Here is a 24,667-nt window from a genome sequence, read left to right as displayed (position 1 = left end):
TATTTTTCAAATGGATTTGGCTTACTAAAACCCTGATTGTACATTACTGTACAGAGTAATTCTTTCACTCAGTCCTGGGGAAACACAAGTTTATTTATTATGTTCTTAGTGGAACTGAAAGCTATTTTGTTAATGTGCTCTTATTTGCCATTAAGATATTTTCTTTGGAAAAACTCAAAGCATTTTACCAACAGGATTTCAAAGTTACTGTTAAGATCCCAATGAGGGAGATGGTGAAATCGTACCATTCAAAAAATGAGAAACTGAGACCCAGGGCAGATTGTTTCAAAATCAAGAAGGAGTTATGAGGAATTGTTAGAATATAACATGGGCTTTTAAATTCCTGGTTGTCTCCACTGCATTTCCTCAGCTGTTTGGTCTAGTTGGTTTCTGAGTAGCAAAGAGCCTGTTCAATGAAAATGTTTCTCACTCCTCGAGGTCAACTCTAAATTCCACTTCACATCTGCTGAATGGGAATCAGACAAGGAGCACCAAAAGATGATTTTAATCTTGAGAAGCGTAAAATAATTTTATCATCGAGAAATGGATCTTCACGGTTAATGACTGTGATGAATACCTATTAATGTGGCAAACTAGAGGAAACTTTAGACAGCAGGCGCAGTAACACAAAGCAGGTCAAGGGGTGTTTGTTTCACCTGAGAATGCTGCATTAAAGTGGTAGGTTGATTTTGTCCACACTTGGCTTTGCTAACAGGGAATGGCAGGCCCAAGACAAGGCTAAGTTCTGTCTATAGTTCTTGTTGGAGGTGAAAGGGTGTCCCAGCAGAATACCACAGCTGGAAATAAAGGGTAAGACAAAAGTTTGTGCCTAGGACCATGACAGCATGGGTTCTGTGAGGTAGAGAGGGGAGACATATACCTCACCAAGTGGAAAGCAAGTTTGCTACTATCAAATGAGTTTAGCCAGGGCAGAATCAAAGAGGACACTGAAGGAAAAAAACCTCTGAAGTTGTATCTGTACTATTCATCCTGGAGGGGAGATTTGGGTAGTAGTTGGCTAATCAGATTAATTTACATAAGCCCAAACCTGTTACCATCAAGTCGATTCTGATTTATAGCAACCCTTTATAGGACAGAGTAGAACTGCCCCATAAGGTTTCCAAGGAGCAGCTGGTGGATTCAAACTGCTGAACTTAAAAGAGAGCCTGATAATTTGCCAGAAAAACCCACTTTGGGTTTCAATTATCTGAGTGATGCTGTCCTTGAGTCACTGCCCCAAGCTCTGTCAGTGCCTGGGAACCCTAGTAATCTAGGCACCAAGATAGTTTTAGGCTACATTGGTTCAGCCAGTTCCATCCATGCGGCTCACCCCCAGGAAGTCACCAGCAGTGTCCACCACACATTCACCGTCAATATCCAAAACCCAAGTGCTCAGTGGCAACACCTCAGCAGAAACACCTTCCTCCCACTTGTCTAGCTGCCTCAGTCAGGCGCCTTTCATATTTGTGGCACTTGGGAAAGTCATTTTGCACCTCATCTGGTACCCCCTTGGACTTGTGCCCTGGGGCAAGTGCCCTCTTCTGCCCTCTCTTGCTACACCTCTGGTCGTCAGATGCCATATTCTCTCTCACAATCCTATCTCCATATTACACTGCCTCCCCCATGCCCCCGCCCCTCCACCTGCCAGCCTTCTTCAACTGTTAACCCTTTCCTTACCCCAGTTTATAAAAACAAGTTTGTTTGTTTATCACTTCACAAGAGTAAGTCATTATGTAAGGGGAAAAAGCTTTGCTGAAACGGGATGCTGGGCACCAGCTAGGATGGCCCGCAAGCTAAGGGTTGGGCTTGAACATTTGTGATTCAGATTCATGCATTCACAAGTGACGGATTGTCACATATAATGAACCCTTATGCCACTTGAGGCTAGTTGAAAGTAAAATATTAAATACATAGATATTGCGAGTCTACGTAATTTACAGAAAGTGCTTTGAAGACTTGAATGTCATAGGTCTTAGCTTTTTTCTTTGGTTACAGACCATTTTGAGAATCTGATTTAAAATTATGGGTGCCTTCCCAAGAGAAATACACACCAGTATGCTTAATCCTATAAAATTTTGCATAGAAATTCATGAATCTTCTGATGTGTCATAGATGCCCTGATCTAAAGGAATTTAAAAGTATAAAATATTATTAAAAATTAACTAGAAATAATCCTTTTGTATATCAAGTGAATTATATATATAACAATCTTGTTTCATTATATATATAAACAAACCCGCTGCCGTTGAGTCGATTTTGACTCATAGAGACCCTACAGGACAGAGTAGAACTGCCCCATAGGGCTTCCAAGGAGCACCTGGTGGATTCAAACTGCTGACCTTTTGGTTAGAAGCTGTAGCACTTAACCACTACACCACCGGGGTTTCCCACATATATATATATATAAAAGGATATGTATATATACACACACATATACATATAAAAGACTGAAAAGATATACACTAAAATGTAAATAATGCTTATATTTGGGTAATGAGATTGTTGATGATTTTAATTTTCTTCTCTGAATTTTGTTATATTTTCCCAATTTAAAAATTATATTTTTACTAGTTTACTAACAATGTGGCTGTATCTTGTGACAGTTCATAAAGATACTAATGTTTCAAAAGAAAATCTAAAAAGAGACAGTAATGGACGCTCCATTCCTGGCTGTCCAGTTCACAGTATTTATCCTTCTCTGGGGGTCATGTGATCTCTACCATGTGACACTTCCTCCTGGCCTCCTGATTGGCTCAGGGGTGGGTGCCTGACTCAAGCCAAATCAAAGTGTCTTTTCTTAAGATTTTTCTGAACTGTAACTAGCAAGGAGCCAGTTCCTCTGCGGTGACAACAGAACAGAAGCTGTGAGAGTGACGTTTGGAAGCTTTGCAGGCCACATTTCCTGCTGGTCTGCAATTAGAGAGACAGACAGAGTTAGAGACCTGATGGCACTTGAGTCCCTGTTTCTAGGTGCCCTTGTATCCAGCTGCACCCTATTTTGGTTCTCCAATTCTTCCTTTGATTTTATAGATATCATTCTACACTTCCAACAAATTTCCTAATTAGAGATGGGTTTCTGGCACCTGTAACAAACTAGTGCACACAATTAACAAAAAGTATACGTATAAGTACTCAAGAATAAAATCCTACCCAAGTTGCAAAATGAATGAAATCACCAACATTTCTTGACTCGTAATGGCTGGCTTTGGGTGTCCAGCCCTGTGTATGACACAGTGAGGGCAAAACCCAGCGGTAAATCAGGATTATTGGCTCAGAGCCTTAGATCATCTTGTTCAGTAAGGAGGAGGGGCCTGTCTTCTTGGCTCCATGTTAAAACAGACAATAATGGGATTGTTCAAACCAACGTTCTGTCTATAAAAATTACAAGTCTCTTCTTATTTATGAATGTAATACTCAGGATAGCAAATTTACAAGGGGCATGAAAGATAAGTATATTTTCTAACTCAGTGAGCTAGAAAATGATCCCTGCATTAATTTGGCAATCTGAAAATATCTGAGCTCTCCTAACGACAAAAATCTCATCAAATCCGTAGAAATACCCTACAACAACTATCATTCCATGTGTGGGTTTGCGCTCTACATAGTAATTCCATGTCAATAAATATTTATAATCAAAATAGTTAAAATACTGAGTTGTTGTTAGGTGTTGACTAGTTGGTTCCAACTCACAGTGACCTTATGCATAAAAGAACAAAATACTGAGACATGGTTTAATTATTCTAGGAATATTTGTTATAGTGAAATTTCAGACTGATCATCTTAATTAAAATATAACTCACCCAGCGAAGTGAAAAGCTCCAACTTCAAATCTAGTCCCAGGCTTATCCCTACTGAAAGCATGGAAAATTATATTTGCCATTGGCAAATGTGTTTCTATTGAGCTTCCATATGGACTACCTAGGGTGACGTGGTAAGTAGACCTACGATGCAGTAACTTCCACCTTTGGAGGCTGGTTAGGTTGCACAGCTGGAGGGGGAGTTTTGAGGTTTACACCCAGACTGACTTTAAGAAAATGAGAGAAACTTAATTTTTTTTTCAAGTAACATACCACAGCCAATATATTCTAGTTCAAGTAAAAACAGTGTTCACATTTCTTGGAGATTGAGAGATATTGTTATCACAATAGTTTAGACTGAGACTGTGAGTCATTTGAGCTTACAAGCCTGATGTCTTTAGATGGTTCTAGATTTTGAATTTCATGCTATAACAATGAAACAGCACTTTTGACAGGGCTTTCAAACTATGTAGTTAGAATTTCAGTGTTTACTTGATTGTGGGTTTTGATATGAATTACCTTTCAGAAATGCACCAATTTTCTCACATCAGCAGAATGAGCGTTTCACCAAACCGTCTGCTCATCCCAGGCATGAACACACTTCAATATTAATCACTGAAGTACCAACAGTGGTGACACATTGCTTCAATTCAAATTTCTTTGATTTTAATTAGGTTGAACATTTTTTTTTTTTTTGCATTTCTTAGCTTTTTTTTCTTTGCATGTGATTTGTGAATTCTTAGTTCTGGGAACTAATAAGTTCTTTGCACATGTTTGCTCCTTTTATTGTTTTGTGTAAATTCTTTAAAAACCAGACAACCAAACCTATTCCCATTGAGTTGATTCCGACTCATAGTGACCCTATAGGACAAAGTAGGACTGTCCCATAGGGTTTCAAAGGAGTGACTGGTGGATTTGAACTGCCCAGCTTTTGGCTAGCAGCTGAACTCTTAACCACTGTGTCACCAGTGTTCCTGCATCTTTGCCTACATGATAATTTTTAATTGAATAATAGAGATCATTAAGTTTACATTGTTATGGGTTGGATTTTGTTGTTTTCCTTTAAAAAGTGTTTTACAGGTCTCAACCCACCTGGCTCAAAGGAGAATGAAGAACACCAAGGTCACACGACAACTAAGAGCCGAAGAGACAGAAAGGGCCACATGAACCAGAGACCGACATCATCCTGAGACCAGAAGAACTAGTTGGTGCCCAGCCACAACCGAAGACTGCCCTGACAGGGAGCACAACAGAGAACCCCTGAGGGAGCAGGAGATCAGTGGGATGCAGACCCCAAATTCTCAGAAAAAGACCATACTTAATGGTCTGACTGAGACTAGAAGAATCCCGGTGGTCATGGTCCCCAGACCTTCTGTTGGCCCAGGACAGGAACCATTCCCAAAGACAACTCATCAGACATGAAAGGGACTGGACAGTGGGTAGGAGAGAGTTGCTGATGAAGAGTGAGCTATTTGTATCAGGTGGACACTTTGGACTGTGTTGGCATCTCCTGTCTGGAGGGGGGATGGGAGGATAGAGAGACTTGGAAGCTGGCAAAATTGTCACAAAAGGAGAGACTGGAAGGGCTGACTCATTAGGGGGAGAGCAAGTGGGAGTACGGAGTAAGGTGTATATAAACTTATATGTGACACTTTGACTTGATTTGTAAACGTTCACTTGAAGCTCAATAAAAGTTAATAATAAAAAATTAAAAAAAAGTGTTTTACATATTTATTTCAATCTTTTGTATGTCAGATCCACCACAAATATTTTCCTCCATTTGTTGTTGACTTTTTAATTCTGATTCTTATTTTTTTTTTTGAACCTCAGGGATTCTAACACTTTTCTCTTTGTGATTTTCCCCAATGTGCTGGCATTTAGAGTCCTTCCCCATTCCCACATCAGATTCATCTGTAATTCAAGTTCCCTTGCATGGTATAACACCAATCTTTTTAATTCACTGCAGCATGGAGGCGTGAATTAGCAAGATTTGAGGTAATAAAATCCAATCATGTTAATTTTGAATAGTACTTTTCATTATTGCTACTAAAAAAAAAAAGGAAAAGAGAAGAGAAAAGATGGCATAATAGAAGGGCAAATATCCAGAGTCCTTGAGACCCAAGACTGCTTGTTGGATCCTGGTCTCTGAAGAAGAGGAAGCCAGCAGCAACTTGCCTCTGCCCATTGCAGAACTTCTGGGTTTCAGCTTAGTGTTCTGGCCAGAGAGCCAGGAAAATAGCTAGAGGCCTGGACCTGCTAGCAGCAGCCCTAGTGCAAGTTACAAAGAAATGATGAATCTCTCCTCTGTCCCTTGACCTCAATGGGATTAAGTGCCTGGAAATCCAAGGATGAAATGAAGGGGAGTCTTTTGGGAAAGGGGAAGAAAAGGGGGAAAGAGAGGCCAGGAAGCCTGATTCCAGCCATCTTTTCCTTCTGCTCACCCCCATCCCTTCCTCACTCTACATCCTGCCCCCAAGAATCAGACACTAATTTGTCAGGAATGGGAAAAGGAGACATTTTTAGATTTCCACTCTCGATCAAGTATATGTCTTAATCCAACCACTCTACGTTTTTCTCTTCCTTAAAACTAAAATTTGCACTAAAAATGATAAGTAGAATGTTACACAGGTCAAACCAGGTAAGTTACAGGTCTTAATCTAGTAGTCTTCCCATGTCAGTCTTGTGTTTGGAATCAGAGCTTCAAATGCTGCCCCAATAGGGAATAACTGCCTCTATGTGTTTACTCAAGATCTTAGGCCAGGAGTTCAAGTCCTGCACTCCCACTGGCCCACAGGGGAACCCTGAAATTAGGTGATAAGCATATTCAATGAATAAAGAAAAATGAAAATTATTTCCTCTACACGGAGTCATTATACCAAAAAGAATTAGTCGATATTCAACCATTTCAAGAGGTGGCATATGATCAGGAACTGATGGTACTAAAGGAAGAAGTCCAAGCTGCACTGAAGGCATTGGCGAAAAACAAGGCTCCAGGAATTGATGGATATCAATTGAGATGTTTCAACAAACAGATGCAACGCTGGAGGTGCTCTCTTGTCTATGCCGAGAAATATGGAAGACAGCTTCCTGGCCAACTGACTGGAAGAGATCCATATTTATGCCTATTCCCAAGAAAGGTGATCCAACCAAATATGGAAATTATAGAACAATATCATTAATATCACATGCAAGCAAATTTTGCTGAAGATCATTCAAAAACAGCTGCAGCAGTATATCCACAGGGAACTGCCAGAAATTCAGGCCGGTTTCAGAAAAAGACATGGAACCAGGGATATCATTGCTGATGTCAGATGGATCCTGGCTGAAAGCGGAGAATACCTGAAGGATGTTTACCTGTGTTTTATTGACTATGCAAAGGCATTCAACTGTGTGGATCATAACAAATTACGGACAACGTTGCGAAGAATGGGAATTCCAGGACACTTAATTGTGCTCATGAGGAACCTTTACACAGATCAAGAGACACTTGTTCGGACAGAACAAGGGGATACTGATTGGTTTAAATTCAAGAAAGATGTGTGCCACGGTTGTATTCTTTCACCATACCTATTCAATCTGTATGCTGAGCAAGTAATCCAAGAAGCCGGATTATATGAAGAAGAACGGGGCATCAGGATTGTAGGAAGACTCATTAACAACGTGCGTTATGCAGATGACACAACCTTGCTTGCTGAAAGTGAAGAGGACTTGAAGCACTTACTAATGAAGATCAAAGACCACAGCCTTCAGTATGGATTGCACCTCAACATAAAGAAAACAAAAATCCTCACAACTGGACCAAAGATTGAAGTTGTCAAGGATTTCATTTTACTTGGATCCACAATCAACAGCCATGGAAGCAGCAGCCAAGAAATCAAAAGATGCATTGCATTGGGCAAATGTTCTGCTAAGGACCTCTTTAAAGTGTTGAAGAGCAAAGGTGTCGCCTTGAAGGCTAAGGTGCGTCTGACCCAAGCCATGGTATTTTCAATCGCATCATATGCATGTGAAAGCTGGATGATGAATAAGGAAGACCGAAGAAGAGTTGACGCCTTTGAATTATGGTGTTGGTGAAGAATATTGAACATACCATGGACTGCCAAAAGAATGCACAAATCTGTCTTGGAAGAAGTACAACCAGAATGCTCCCTAAAGGCAAGGATGGAGAGACTGCATCTTACATACTTTGGACATGTTGTCAGGAGGGAAGAGTCCCTGGAGAAGAACATCACGCTTGGCAAAGTACAGGGTCAGTGGACAAGAGGAAGATCCCCAACGAGGTGGGCTGACACAGTGGCTGCAACAATGGGCTCAAGCATAACAACAACTGTAAGGATGGCGCAACACCGGGCAGTGTTTTGTTCTGTTATGCATAGGGTCGCTATGAGTCAGAGCCGACTCGATGGCACCTAACAACAACAACACACTGGCTATGGTGGCATAATGTCTATGAAAGGGCACTAGACAAGGAGTCAGAGGGTTCTAGAATCAGTTGTGTTGCTAACTTGGATGTGACTTCATATAGGTCAATTTGCTTCCTTGAACCTCAGTTTTCTAATCTATGTGTCTACTCACAGGATTGATACAATGTACATGAAAGCATTTTAAAACACGGCATAGAACTATCCAAATGTGCACATAGTATGTTCAGCTGAAACAAAATTTTACCTGACTCCTAAGCTATCTAATCAAATAAACAACGACTTGCATGAAATGGTTTAAACCCCTGTGTTTTTAACTTATGGATTTCAACTATTAATTTAAAGCTCTTTTAATTTTAGCATATACATCTCGATGCCAATTATTCCACATAAAACCCTCTTCTGGATATTGATGCCGATGTCAAGAATTATTTGGTCAATACTAAGCAGCATTTATAATTATAGAAAACACTTTAGCTTTTCATTACTTCAGGGAGAGGAAGAAAGATTGTAGATGTACAGGTTAACTACTTTTAGCAAGACAAAAAAAAAATTTTTTTTTTTTTTTTTTTTGGCAAGAGGATGGTACTAAATGTCTGATTCCTCTTTTTATTGGATCTAATTCTGTGAGAGGTTGGTCCAGTTTGTTTGAGGCTGGTGCTCATGAGCCTGAGGTCAGAAGTCTGCTTTTAGGTCAGTGGGTTTTGCCATGTTCTCCACTCACATTGGTCTGAAACCATCTGAGATGGCAGGTTTCTAATGCAACAGCTTTTCTAGAAAAATTAGACAGGTCACCTTCTTGGTGGTGAATCAGAGCCCTGATGTCTGCACACTCTTACCTGGAAGTCAAATAATCATTGCTATAAAAGAAAAGGAATTTCAGGGCATGGAAAGGAAAGACTTTTAAGAAAAAAACAAAAATAAACCATTGAGTATTTTGGGCAAATTAGAACTGGAGTTCCCAACCTTTTTTCATAGCATGGGACATACAGAACGTGGTTAGATTTGTGTAGCTCTCTGGGGTTGATTGGAGAGAATTTGGAAACCCAATCTAACCTGCTCATGGGTGCATGGAGGGCTGAGGGAATTGACATGATGCCCACCGGGAAATCTGCCTCTGAAGATAATGAAATAGAGGAAGGGGTGAACAATCACGTTAAACTCAACACATCCACACATCCCAAACCAAACCCATCTGCCCTGTAAGTCAGTTCCCTCAGTTCCCTCACCTCACCATCCTGAATCTATTGCTTGAATCTCTACCCAAGCTGAAAATACTGGAGTTAATGCTTAGCTTTTCTATTACCTCCTTTTTGGTAACTCAACAAAACTTACCAAGCAGCTTTGTGCAGGGCACTGCTTTCCATGGGTTGAAATCAGTCATGGAGGCGTCTTCAAGTTCTGGCTTCTGCTCTCCTTCTTCTCCAGCCCCATGGCCACCTTCCCAGCCCATGCTGCAGCGCCCACATGGGATGACTAACAGCCTTGTGAGTGAGCTCTGCATCCAGTTCTGCCTCACATTCCTTCGCCCATTACATCAAAGTCAGAATTCCATTCAGGTGTTCCTCATTTCCTGTGTGCTACCCATTGGCCAAATCCAACTTCAAGAGAACACACAATGGAGCCCAGGTGATACAATCCTTAGGGCTCAGCCTCTCTGAAGATTATCCAGGTAGACAGTGGTAGGGGTGGATGGTGGTAGGGGTGGAGGTGGGACAAAGAAAGGATAATCAGCCTCCTCCCCAATTACCTTAGCAAAACAAAAATGATTTCCTCATATTCTGAAGTGCCTGAGTTTTTCTTATTTTCCTTAGAGGAAAATGAAAATTTCTTCCAAAATTTTTGGCAGTTGGATTTGATTTTATCTTGCCTCTTACAAACAATGAAAAGGGCAAGGTTATTAGCTTCGGATGTGCTTCCTGGCCCTGTTACTTACTGTGCTGCCACAGGCTCATTATTTAACTTCTTGGACTCTTTACTTCCTATTATACAAGCAGGGATAACAACACCTTTCTTGCAGATCTGCTGAGAGGACAGAGTGATCTTCTCTCTGTTTTAAACTAACCCTGCTGTTTTCTGCAAATCCCAAGGTCCAGCTCAAACCTCATGGAACCATCTTATTACTCAAGTCTTCACTGATCTCTGACCTTCTCCATATTTAGCCCCTATGTATGCGACTATGGAAACCCTAGTGGTGTAGTGGTTAAGAGCTACAGCTGCTACCAAAAGGTCAGCAGTTGGAATCCTGGAAACCTGGCGCTCCTTGGAAACTCTATGGGGCAGTTCTACTCTGTCCTATAGGGTCACTATGAGGCGGAATTGACTTGACGGCAATGGATTTGGTTTTTGGTCTTGGTATGCACCTAAATTTTTGTACATTAAAAAAAATCGAACTGAGATTATGTGAATCTTTTTCTGGTTTGGATGGCCTGGATAACCGGGCAATATTGCTTTCTCGATGTCTTTCTACATCCATGCTTTTTCGTCATACCCACCTACTTAGTTTTGCAGAGGCAATGACAGTATTGCTTGAGGGTTATCGATGACCAGTAAGTCATCACACGGGTCACCTCTTGATTATTGAATTAGAATTTCAATCATATTGTAATCATGCAACACACTCAGGATAGATTATCTGATGATTGATTTTAAAAATACAGTGTTATTTGTTGTTAGCTGCTGTTAAGTTGCCTCTGACTCATGGCGACCCCGTGTAAAAGAGAACAAAATGTCGCCTGATCCTGGGCCATCTTCATGACCTTTGGTATGCTCAAGTCCATTGTTGTAGCCACTGTGTCATTTGTGTGACTTTCAAATAGGGAACTCATATTTCAGCACTATATCGTACAATATTCTGTTTTGATCCATAGAGTTATCACTGGCTAATTTTCAGAAGTAAATCACCAGGGCTTTCTTTCTAGTCTAAGTCTGAAACCTGGCCACCATGGGTGACCCTGCTGATATTTGAAATACCAGTGGCATAGCTTCCACCATCATAGCAATGCTAGCAAGCCACCACACTACCACACGCTGACAAATGAGTGGTGGAAAAATCATAATTTTAAAATGATAACAACAAAACTAAATCAGGTCATGTAGCCTGAGAAAGATAATACCTATTGATCGGCTAACATTGTGTTTTAAGTACACCAACTATGAGTTCCCTCTGCGCCACAGTGCTCTAAAGCACTGAAGGAAAATAAGCAGGTATGTGAGAGGAATTAGGTTTTGAAAGGCCTTTGGATTCCTTGAGTAAATTGTTATGGATACGGCTCCCCCTAGTGTACTGAGAGACACAGGTGCCCCAGTGTGCCAAAGCTAAGCTCAAGCAGGAGCTGAGCGTTCTTAGCCCCAATCACCAACCTAATTTGAGCACCTGAAGACCCCTGTTTTGCCACTGCTTACCTTCTGTAAAACGTGACCTACCACAGGTCAGGGAAGAAATGGGAACAGATTTCCTTTATTCATTTGATTTGAGCACGGATCATCATGGAAGTAGTGAATTGATTTGAGATACCCAAATAACATCACAAAGCATAAAGGGTTTACTTTAAAAGGTTTCTGCTTTCTCATGAAGTCCAGTCCAGTCCAGCTGTGGTTGAGTTGAGTCTGACTTACGGCAACCCAATGTGTGTCAGAGTAGAACTCCCCTCCACAGGGTTTTCAATGGCTGATATTTCAGAAGTAGATCATCGGGCCTTTCTTCCAGGGTGTGTTTGGGTAGACTTGAACCTTCAACTTTTTGACTAGCGGCCAACCATGTTAACCTGTTTGCACCATCCAGGGACCCTTTTCAAGAAGTAGGAGAATATAATTAGGGAGACTAAGTAAAACTGTAAGATGAGTCCTTGTTAAATATTTTATTAAGAATATTATTTGCCTCTGCCTTTTATTTAAAAAAAAATGCGAATCATCTGAAAAACTATTTTCCTCAAATAGGATGCAAAGGCATTTTATTTTCAGGCAGAGTTCCCATCTCCAGACAGCAGGCAAGGACCATTTAGAAGTTCAAGAAACAAACCCTAGCAGAAAGAAAGAAACTCTTCCAATGAGGAAAAATGACTTGCTTTAAAGCACTGTATCTCAAAGCACTAGTTTTATAGGATATTAATAGGTCTTACTCAAAAAAGGATTCCATAGCCAGTGATTTTTAGACATGTGGGGTTCAACAAGCCAACTAATCATTTTAAACAGCGGGAGTCCTCAAAGTCTTAAAATGTCGGCATACTGTGAGACTCTCCAAGCGAGAACTATTAGGGACTGCAACATTTCTCAAGTTATTTAACACAATGATTTGTGTGTGTGTGTGTCTACCTCATACATGTGGTTTGTGCATTATTCTTTGGGAACCACTGGGTTAGAATCCCACATACTTCTAATCAAAGGCACAGTACAAATAACAGAGAGAGCTGATGGGGAAAGAGAAAAGAAGGTAGTAAATTTGGTACAAACAGCCAATAGGGTGACTGTTAGGAAGTTTGTGGTCAGTGTCATAACTCTCTTCTGTATGTCAAAAATTAGTAATGTGATGGATTAAAGTCTCAACCCCGGGAAGTCCCATAGTGAGCTCAGAAAGATCCACTATTCTGAAAACGTCACCAGGCCACAAAATCACTCCCAGATTTCTCAGACAATGTCACAGCAGTGATGCCACTTCTGAGAATGAGAAACAAAAGCCCAAAGAAGCACAGTATCCCGTGCTAACAAGTTTTCACTTTTTATTAAATTTTTTTCTTGTGCATAACCCGTACTAATCCACATATGGATGTCTTAGGCTCTTGTTATTATGAACAGGATGACAGACACACAGGGTTTTCTAAAGAACCTAGAAGAAGCCTGTATTTAGTACAAATTAGAGGATTTGAGATGAATTCATCCTCTGACTCAACTGGACAAACTCCTCCCGAAGACAATATTGGAGAAAAATGGAAATCCGAAGAGTAGTTTGTCTTGGACAATAGCATAGTACATGGAACAGCAGGAGCCAGGCCAAGAGGTGAGGGCTGGAAATGTCTTCAGCACAGGTCCCTGCTGTATCTACTCTGACACACATCTGGAGATTGTGCCTCTTTCTATCATTTCAATTCACATTTCCAAAGTACTATTTTCCACCATATGTGCTCATTCCTCAATATTGTGGTCAGCACCACCTGAGGGTATGAGGGATGAGGGGCATCAATGGACCGGGAATTATCTGAAATTCCATGCTCTCTTGCTGGGGACACTACCTTTCTGTGGAGAAAATGAACCTTCTCTCGGCCTAGGAAGGCCTGTGGCTCAGAGTAAAACCAGTTGCCATCAAGTAGATTCTGACTCATGGTAGCCCCATGTATGTCAGAGTAGAACTGTGCTCCATTGGGTTTTCAGTGGTTGACTTTTCAGAAGCAGATCACCAGGCCTGTCTTCTATGGCGCCTCTGGGCGGGCTCAAAGCTCTACCCTTTCAGTTAGCAGTTGAGCATGCTAACCATTGGTACCACTCAGGGACTCCATATGGGAAGTAGAAGCTGGGATATGGTTCACCCCAAAGCAGCTGTTGGTGTTGAGTGGGCATCCTATTTTCATTCTAATGCTTTCCAGATGGGTGGACTGTAGGCACAGGAGGTCAAGTGATTGACTCAAATGAAATAGATCAGCTGGGACTTGAACTCAGGGACTTTGTTTGTGTGCAAGCCCTTGCTCTAGTCAGTCAACTGCTCTGCTTCCTGATTTTAGCCACTGTTCTAGCTGTTCCATGCAGCCAGCATGCTGCGTCTGGCACGGCCCATTCGCCAGCTGTCTCTGCTCATGACTGGAATAAGAGGCGTGTTACAGGTCAAGTCTGAGATGTTCTGGCAGCACAGAGTGAGGCAGATTGCCCCATGCCTGCTCAAAGCACACAGTGTATGGTGAAAGCCAGGTTGAAGATAGCTAAACACACATGCCAAGATTCCAAAAGGAACAACTTAGCTCACGTTTTTCCTTTGCATAGTGATTTTTTCTTCCCTCCCTCCTCCCCCCCCCGATTTTTTTTTTTAAGGGAATCCCCATGTTTACAAGTTGAAACCCAAAATGCACAAGTGGTCAGTTCACAATTCTGTGACCCGTGAACATCTGCGGGGCTGGGTGTTCCTTGGGAATCAGCAGTACTCAGAGCTCAGCGCCAAGCCTGCGCTACGCAGAAAGGAATTCTCAAGTGAGTAAAACAGAGTGGGGAGTGAGGAGGCCTGTGTGGACTCAGGGCCTGGTTATCCTCTAGTTCTGGTTTCCTAACGGCAGGTCTGCACTCAACTAGTTTTATGGGCCCCATTTTGACTCTATCTTTGGAGGTGGGTACATCTCCTTACAGGAAGGAGGACTTGCCTCTTCGTTTTGCCTTTAAGAACAATGAAACTCCATAAACTGAGATGGGCAAACAGGGCCCGAATCTGTTTACCAAGAAACAAGAAGCCCTCTGTGTCCAATGAGTAGAGTGAAAAATCTAGAATAAACCGGATTTGTTTTGGCATCTGCCTCTGAGGACTTCTGTGATTGAAAACAACAGGCTCTCCCTCCGTGGAAGGGGGTCCCACAGCACTGACTCCCAGGACAGCCACACTGTGAGGCTTCCCTGTGGCCCGTAGTGCTCGGTGGGGCTGGAAGTGCCTCATCGTTTCCGCTCCAGATTCTAGATCATTAGATGGACTTTTGCTCTGTATAGTTATTTTAATGTGTTAATTTGGTAGATACTCAAACATTAAGTCAACCTCACTGAAAAGTTACCTTGTGATATATTTACATATCCTCTCCGGCCCTTGGTTTTCTCATCTCTACGATGAGAGAATGGACCAGGTGGGTGCTAAGCTCCACTGTAGCTCTGAGTCTGTGATTTCAGGCTTGTTTCGGTCCTAATCAGATTTCTATGGAGCACAGTTCTACTCTGACACAAAAGGGGTCCCCATGATTTGGAATTGACTCTGTAGCAACCGGTTTAGGCAGAGTTTGTTCCTCTGTTGGAACTTGTCTGCTATAATCTGAGTTCTACCACAATGGATTTTCAATGGAAAGTGTTCCTTGTGCTTTTCTTAATAGAAACTTCATATCAATTTTGGCCTATAATAGGTTTTTCTACATACACAAATATATATATATATACACACACATATATATTTTTTACCGGTTTCTTCATTATCAGATGTGAAGTCAGTCATTTTAGTTTTTGTCAGTTTGTTGTACTGTGGGGGCTTTTGTGTTGCTGTGATGCTGGAAGCTATGCCACTGGTATTCAGACTCCAGCAGGGTCATCTATGGTGGACAGATTTCAGCTGAGCTTCCAGACTAAGACAGACTAAGAAGAAGCACCTGGCAGTCTACTTCTGAAAAGAATTAGCCAGTGAAAGCCTTATGAATAGCAGTGGAACACTGATGTAGTGCCAGAAGATGAGCCCCTCAGGTTGGAGAGCACTCAAAAGATGACTGGGGAAGAGCTGCCTCCTCAAAGTAGAGTTGATCTTAATGACGTGGATGGAGTCAGGCTTTTGGGACCTTCATTTGCTGATGCGGCACGGCTCAAAATGAGAAGAAACAGCTGCAAACATTCATTATCAGTTGGAACCTGGAATGTATGAAGTATGAATCTAGAAAAACTGGAAGTCGTCAAAAATGAAATGGAACGCATAAACATTGATATCCTAGGCATTAGTGAGCTGAAATGGACTGGTATTGGTCATTTTGAATTGGACAATCATATGGTCTGCTACGCTGGGAATGACAACTTGAAGAGGAATGGCGTTGCATTCACAGTCAAAAAGAACATTTCAAGATCTCTCCTGAAGTACAATGCTATCAGTGATGGGATAACATCCATACGCCTACAAGGAAGACCAGTTAATACGACTATTATCCAAATTTACACACCAACCACTAAAGCCAAAAATGAAGAAACTGAAGATTTTACCAACTTCCGCAGTCTGAAACTGATGGAACATGCAATCAGGATGCACTGATAATTACTGGTGATTGGAATGTGAAAGTTGGAAACAATGCCGGAGATCACATGATAGAATTTTCCAAGACCAATGACTTCTTCATTGCAAATATCTTTTTTCACTGACATAAATGGTGACTATACACCTGGACCTCACCAGATGGAATACACAGGTATCAAATAGACTACATCTGTGAAAAGAGATGATGGAAAAGCTCAATATCATCAGTCACAACAAGGCCAGGGGCCGACTGTGGAACAGACCATCAATTACTCATATGTAAGTTCAAATTGAAATTGAAGAAAACTAGAACAAGCGTATGAGAGCCAAAGTATGACCCTGAGTATATCCCACCTGAATTTAGAGACCATCTCAAGAATAGATTTGATGCATTAAACACTAATGACTGAAGACAAGAAGAGCTGTGGAATGATACCAAGGACATCATACTTGAAGAAAGCAAGAGGCCATTAAAAAGACAGAAAGAAAAGACCTAAATGGATGTCAGAAGAGACTTTGAAACTTGCTCTTGAACCTCAAGTAGCTAAAGAAAAAGGAAAAAATGATGAAGTAAAAGAGCTGAACAGAATTTCAAAGGGTGGCTTGAGAAGACAATGTAAAGTATTATAATGACGTGTGCAAAGACCTGGAGATAGAAAACCAAAAGGCAAGAACACACTCAGCATTTCTCAAGTGGAAAGAACTGAAGAAAAAATTCAAGGATTAGAGTTGCAATACTGAAGTATTCTATGGGGAAAATATTAAATGTTGCAGGAAGCATCAAAAGAAGATGGAAGAAATACACAGGGCCATTATACCAAAAAGAATTGATCGATGTTCAACCATTTCAGGAAGTAACATATGATCAGGAACCTATGGGGTACTGAAAGAAGTCCAAGCTGCACTAAAGGCATTGGTGAAAAACAAGGCTCCAAGAATTGACGCAATACCAATCGAGATGTTTCAACAATGGGATGCAGTGCTGGAAGTGCTCACTCAACCAGGCCAAGAAATCTGGAAGACAGCTGCATGGCCAACTGACTAGAAGAGATCCATATTTATGCCTATTCCCAAGAAAGGTGATCCAACCAAATGAGGAAATTATGGAATAATATTAATATCACATGTAAGCAAAATTTTGCTGACGATCATTCAAAAGTGGCTGCAGTAGTATATCCACAGGGAATTACCAGAAATTCAAGCCAGATTTAGAAGAGGAAGTGGAACCAGGGATATCATTGCTAATTTCAGATGGGTCCTGGCTGAAAGCAGAGAATACCAGAAAGATGTTTACTTGTGTTTTATTGACTACGCGAATGCATTCGATTATGTGGATCATAACAAATTATGGATAACATTGGGAAAAATGGGAATTCCAGAACACTTAATTGTGCTCATGAGGAATCTGTACATGGATCAAGAGGCAGTAATTCAAACAGAACAAGGGGATATTGATTGGTTTAAAGTCAGGAAAGGTGTGTGTCAGGGTTGTATCCTTTCACCATACCTATTCAATCTGTATGCTGAGCAAGTAATACGAGAAGCTGGACTATATGAAGAAGAATGGGGCATCAGGATTGGAGGAAAACTCATTGACAACCTACGTTATGCAGATGACACAACCTTGATTACTGGAAGTGAAGACGATTTGAAGCACTTACTGATGAAGATCAAAGACTATAGCCTTCAGTATGGATTACACCTCAACATAAAGAAAACAAAAATCTTCACAACTGGACCAATAAGCAACATCATGATAAACGGAGAGAAGACTGGGGTTGTCAAGGATTTCATTTTACTTGGATCCACAATCAACACTCATAGAAGCAGCAGTCAAGAAATCAAAAGATGCATTGCACTGGGCAAATTGACTGCAAGAGATCTCTTTAAAGTGTTAAAAAACAAAGATGTCACCTTGAGGACTAAGGAGTACGTCACCCAAGCCATGGTGTTTCCAGTCACATCATATGCATGTGAAAGCTGGACAATGAATGAGGCAGACCGAAGAATTGATGCCTTTGAATCGTGGCATTCGCGAAGAATATTGAATATATTATAGACTGCCAAAAGAAAGAACAAATCTGTCTTAGAAGTGTAACCAGAGTGCTCCTTAGAAGCAACAGTGACAAGACTATGTCTCACATACTTTGGATTTGTTATCAGGAGGGATCAGTCCCTAGAGAAATACATCATGCTTGGTAAAGTAGAGGGTCAGCGAAAAAGAGGAAGACCTTCAATGAGATGGACTGACACAGTGGCTGCAACAATGGGCTCAAGCATAGCAACGATTGTGAGGATGGCACAGGACCAGGCAGTGTTTCATTCTGTTGTACATGAGGTCGCTGTGAGTCAGAACTGACTCAAGTCACGTAACAGCAACAACAATAACTTTAATTTTACTCGAAGGTAGTTTCATGATTTTGATCCACAGGACTGTTTTTCCAAATGTGTATGGATTATCCTTCTGTATTTTAAGAAATACTATTATTATTTACAAAATTCATTTAATGCCAAATAGCTCATTGGAAAATCCCACAGGTACAGGTAGCAGAACATTTATAAAGAACTTCAAACCCAACAAGCACCTCCAGTTGTGGCATATTCTTTTTTTTTTTTTTTATATCTTTTTCTTTAAAGTTTGTTAACAGTCAAGCATCATCTTGCTAGGGTACAGAAGAACAAACTCCATGATAAGGAAAGGTCGTCACTTAGCACTTGCTGTTTAAGACTGTCAGATTCTTACTTGGAATGAAGTACTAAAATGGCTTTTTCTTTCATTTAGTACCAAGATTTTGATTCTTTTATTTTATAAAAGTCATACGTGATTGGAATTTAGTGTCCAATATCCAGAAAGTTTGGTAGTCCCTAAGTACTCTGTCTTTCTCATGTTCATTCCATTTGAACACAGCAGCAAATTTCCCAGGGAGGGCACTTCTGGATCAAATATGCTCCCTTGGGAGGTTCGTGCTGTCCAGCTTTAGAGAGTCTACATGTCTGAGAAAGAGATCAGGGTACACACTCAGAGATGAGGCATATCCTTCCTTTCCTGTGTTACTGCAGCAGAGAGCATAGATACCTGGTATTGGAGATTGGAGATTCAGGCAAAGCAGCGCTGACACCAAACCAGCAGTGGAAATAGCAATAAAGTCAGTGTTTAGTCTCCTAAATACACAACTGGATAATGAAATGACGAGCTCATTCCTTCAACCAGCTTTTTTGGTGTCATATAATTTCCAGAATAAAAGTTTATAGATTTTTTAAAATACAGAATTTCAAAATCACATTTTGAGGGAAAAACTAACAAACAAACAAGTTTGACCAATTAAGAAGGCTGAGGGTACCATGAGAAATTACAGGTACTTTTATTTCCAGCTATCAATAGAATGGAGAAAAAAATTCAACTTATTTATATTCATTTATTTATGTGGATAATGAATAAGTTAAGGAACACTTCATCTCAAACACAGATTGCTTTTATTTTAGCTAAGCTAATGTTTCAGTTCCATATATATTTTTGAATTTCCATCAATGTCAAACACCATTTTTTTCTTTCTTCTTAAAAAAAAAAAAAAAAACAGATTTAGAAGCACTTTTACGGCACTCGAGGAAAGTAGGCTAAAGGGTCAGAATAAGAATTTTCCTTTTAAAAAACATCCATCAGACCAAAATAAAATCATTTTAATTAACTCCTTCCTGAGTAACTAAAACCTTGGAATGTGCTGAAAGGTTATAATAAATAAGGCAGTCAAAGATTAACCAGCTTAAAATGTATTTTTTTTTAAATTAAACTATGTAAAATGTACAATATATTTCATGAAGTACAAATTGTGTTGGGCCCAGAGCCAAAGAAACTTTGTCACGTGCTCCAAATAAATTGATGAAGTACCTTGGCTTTCAGGGAGAAAAGGGGTAACCACGGGGCTGTTTGTTGGGCCCTATAAGTCGGTCAGTCAACATCTTTTGTTGCAATATTATACAAGGATCCCTGCTGAATACAGATATCTTCAAACACACAGGGAGAAGGGCCCATGTGAACCTGCCCTAAGAGGATGAAGTTTCTGAAATGGCCAATGGTCCTGATACTCTGACAGCAGCAGAACCTTCCTTTCTCCACTTCATTTTCAGATTATGAGACTGCACCGTGTGAACACTAATCATTATTCTTTATATGGAATTTCATAGAAATGACTCACAACGTACCAGGCAGCCATCCTTGTTCTTGTTCTGAATACAGTAGCTGTTTTCTAAAGTCTGCCTTAATAGATAGGAGGGCCCTGGTCTCTCCGAACAGGACAAAGGGTGTCTCCTCTTCTAAGAGCATTTCCTTTAATTACCTCTCTGCCCCCATTCTCTGGGGGCAGAAAGAAGGCCCGCAAGAGGCCAAGTGTTGGATTTTGTGCCTCTGATGGTGCCAGCCTCCACCGGGTTCCTGGGCGGTTTTTTGGGCGGTGGAGCTTTCTTAATATATCTTATGATAAAGCAGCATAGAGTGCACTACACAGGTTCCAAATGGGTTGCTTTCTATCTTGGCTACCATCCAAAAGTAGTGAAGGAAGAAAAAATTCTGGAGAGACGTGTTGGTTTCTGAAAAGTAGAAAATGTGTAGCTTGTGTAAAGTCGGAGTCTTAGTCACTATCAAATATTTCCAACTCACACTTTGTTAGTGCGCTTGGAGGGTTGGCTTGAGGGGAAAATGCATGAAGTAGACAAAACTGGTTGTATGTGTCCTTCCTGGTTGCATTCCCTGCCCCCACCACCTGCACCCCTGCTTCTCAGCTAGCTGTATATTATCCACTTGTGGGTGTATGTGCTTTCAGTCGGATTTTCTTTAAAAGTGAAAACACTTCAGAATCCAAGGAAACAGCTCTCTGATGATTGGACCAAGTCATCATTGATAGGCAGCAGATGACAGGGGTGGGAGGTGGGGAGAAGAGCTATTTTGGGGCAGTGGAACTGTCCAACATCTACTCAGATCACACTGAGGACAGCCACCGCCTCATAGTGCTGGTCAAGCAGTCTCTTACCAAGAAGCTCTTGCTTCTTCTGTTCTTAATGTCCCTAGTTACGATGCTCAGGAGTGAGCCAGTACCTTCACAAATGAGACTGTAGTTCTGTTGCTGCCTGCACAGAACTCAGTACCCCTTCTTACTGAAATCAGTTGCTTCTCAAGGGACTAGAAGCTAAAAGATACCAAGTACTATGGGACCCTACTTGGTTCAGGAGTGTGGTTGATAGATCATGCATTGTCTGTGATCAGACTTAGAACTCCTAAGTCTGTCAAGTGCTAGAACTAAACTGGTCCCTGGGGGCATCCATTTAAAACACTACCAGGGAAACAGGTGTTTCATATTGGGTGGAAATGACAAGACCATGCCCTTTTCTTGATGCCTCACGATGATCTCCAGATTTATCTGTCTTGCCTATAACCCAAAACCCAGTGCCTGTACGCCTTCTTATATCGTAAATTCTTTTCCCTGCTCTGCTGCTTTGCAATCTGTTAGGATGGTGCTTGCCAATGGAATGCCTCAATGCAGCTGGCCATGCACTCTGACCCTTGAAAGACGCTCAAAGCTCTGGATTGGTTGGGGAGGTGGCACAAACTGACTTGATCTTTCAGAGATAAGTACACTGCTCTCGGTGAAGGTGTCCCCTGAGATGGACCAGAGGCAGAATTCTATCCAATGTGGGTAGAAACCACTTGTCCAGGGACATCTTCTCTTTTGATGTCCTCATCTGTCTGGCTTCCCTTCTCCTCTTAAATCCTTCTAGAATAGATGCCCTGGTCTCTAAAGTGGTTTTGTATTTCTACTGAAATATACAAATCTGGATGTCTGCTACCACTGAGGTAATATTTTTACAAGATATTTTACAAATGATAAATTATTGGGCTATGGAGCATATTTCTCTCCCTTCCTCCCATTATACTCGTGGAAAAAAAGCTATTTTATGATGAGATGTCTTGTGATGGAGCCATCTAGTGTACCTGGGAAGGACCCAAGGAGCCAAGAAAAACACATAATAAAATTAAACAAATAAAACCCGCAAAACCGGGCATCTCCCAATGACCCCAACATGTGGGAATGTTTTGTTCTTTTTAATGCAGCCGAGCATTAATTTAGTCCCTTAAGGATTTTTTTTTTTTTTCTCTAAACAAAAAACTTTCTGGAAAGGGAGATAAAGCCATGGGAGGCAACACAGTGTTGCATCACCTCTTATAAATATCCTCTAACCACTTTTCATCATCTTGTTCGTCATCATCAATTGGCTCTTCGGTTTCCAGTGGAGTTGGAATAAAGAAATGTGGTCTCAGAGGGGGCTTGCTGACGTGAGATTTAAGTCCGAACTTGCGCTTCAGCAGGTGGAACTGCTCTCGGACGTAGTGGTAGAACTCGTACTCGTATCTCATTCGCTGGTAGAGGATCTGCACGGCCTCGGGAGAGGGGACGGTCTTCTTCACGGTCACAGTCATGTTCCCAAGTTTCCTATGTTCTGGAAGAGAACCAGGGTGGCACATAAGCAATCATCCTTTTTTCTTTCATTATGGTAAATATCCATGTAATGAAGCACTTGCCATTTTAACATTCTTCACACGTATGATTCAGTGACATAAACCGTGTTCATCGTGTTGTACAACCATCACCATTACCTTTTTCCATCACCCTTAACGGAAGCTCAAATCCACCAGGTGTTCCTTGGAAACCATATGGGGCAGTTCTACTCTGTCCTATATGATCGCTATGAGTCTGAATGGACTCAACAGCAACGGGTTTGGTTTTTCAGGTTGTAACAGAGGCTCAGTGTCCCCTAAGCAATGAGTCTCCCTTTCCCCTTCCCTCCTGCCCGCCCTTGGTAACCATGAATAAACGTAGGTCTGTATACACTTGCCTATCCCAGGTACTTCATATAAGTGGAATCATATAATATTTTCCCTTTATGAGCAATCATTCTCAATGCTTTCATTTAAAAGGAACAATGGTGAAGACCAGGATTATCTGGATAATTTTGGCATCACCTAAAGAAAGAAACTAAATATCCAAGTAATGGAAGGGAAAAATGGTACCCAACGGAAGGATCTCAGCATATTCTAAGTGCCAATAGCAGCATTCATTAGCTAAACATGATCTGTCTAATTTCTTTTTCATGTGATGTGAAACATATAATTTGACCACAATTTCATTGTTAACTATAAGTTATACATTCCTTGAACAGGAAAATCTACCAACTTTTCCTCTTTTATTTCCTGTTACACACATACCTTCAGTAGGAGGCACTCAAAAAACCTGTCTCACCACTTTCTAATCATCTTGTTCTTAACGAAAACCTTTGTTACCAAATTTGAAGAGGTATGCTATTTACTAAGCATAGCTCCAAATGGCTGTTTCCAAAGTTGGGTACACCTCAAAGGACAAAGACTTGTCATTTTCAAGGGTATTTGAGATACTTTCTGAAGCCTCCAATAGCAGTTCCAGAATTAAAAAAAAAAAAAAAAAATTCTCTGAGTGGCAACAGCCTCGTTGAAATAGGGTATAGTCTTTCAAATTTATTTTCCTGAAAGGCATAATACACATTCAGATGTATCATTTCTAGAGTTTTCATTAAAGAAGGTGGCATAGACTCTTCTAAAGTGGGTTCATGATGGAACATTTTATACCAACTGTCTTCTCTGCAGATACACTATCTAGCTCATCTGATGTGGGGCATGTTAATCGGTCTTAATTGTTTGAAACACTTTGTGTTTTTAAAAGGCAGAGTTAAAAAAAAAAAAAAAACTTAGTAAAGACCGACAGACAAGGCATAAAGTTTTTAAAAACTGAGAGGCCACCCAAAAAATAATTCAGTCCTTTCCAGTCTCCTACAATCCCTTTCTCTTGAAGCACTCTAAATGGTGTGTGGTTTTGTTACCTAACACAAGAAAAAAAAAATACGATTCTTGTGATTTTCAAATGAATTCATTAGTTAAATTATTTGGTCCAACTTTTTCCAAAAATAATGTACACTACCTTATTATATATATATGTATATACATAGTTTTAGGTTTTATATTTATATAAAATGTATTATAAGGTGCTTACATTATGTGTCTACCTATCTGTCTTTCTACCAGCCTATCTATCTAAATTCTTGGGCAGTAGAAATGGTTAAAGTTTGGAGATTTGAGTCCACCCAGAGAAGCCTCTGAAAAATCAGCCACTGAAAACCCTACAGAGCATAGCTCTCCTCTGATACACATGAGGTTGCCATGAGCCAGGACTGACTGGACTGCAGCTGGTTTTCTGGATATGTTCTTAGTCACCATTGAGTCAATTCCAACTGATGGTGGCCCCCTGTGTGCAGAGTAGAGCTGCTAAATAGGGTTTTCAAGGCTGCGACCTTTCATAAGCATATTACCAGGCCTGCCTTCAGGTCTGTCTTCTGAGGCATCTATATTTATATCAGGAGCCCTGGTGGCGCAGTGGTTAAGCACTCAGATACGAACCAGAAAGCTGGAAGTTTGAATCTACCAG

The 24,667-nt window shown here is 40.8% G+C and overlaps 1 protein-coding gene across 1 annotated transcript in view; it reads right to left on the bottom strand.

The window, feature by feature from the left end:
* Nucleotides 1-18,599: 18,599 nt before the first annotated feature.
* Nucleotides 18,600-24,667, bottom strand: part of UST (uronyl 2-sulfotransferase) — a 365,048-nt gene continuing 358,980 nt past the window's right edge. The window contains exon 8 of the mRNA XM_049905661.1: nucleotides 18,600-22,652. Within this exon, the coding sequence (XP_049761618.1) occupies nucleotides 22,369-22,652 (284 nt within the window). The 3' untranslated portion in view covers nucleotides 18,600-22,368. The remainder of the gene's footprint in view (nucleotides 22,653-24,667) is intronic.

Source organism: Elephas maximus, chromosome 1, assembly GCF_024166365.1.
Source record: "Elephas maximus indicus isolate mEleMax1 chromosome 1, mEleMax1 primary haplotype, whole genome shotgun sequence".
NCBI lineage: Eukaryota > Metazoa > Chordata > Mammalia > Proboscidea > Elephantidae > Elephas > Elephas maximus.
The sequence above is the reverse complement of the archived record's forward strand: the minus strand, read 5'-3'. Positions and strand labels throughout refer to the sequence as shown.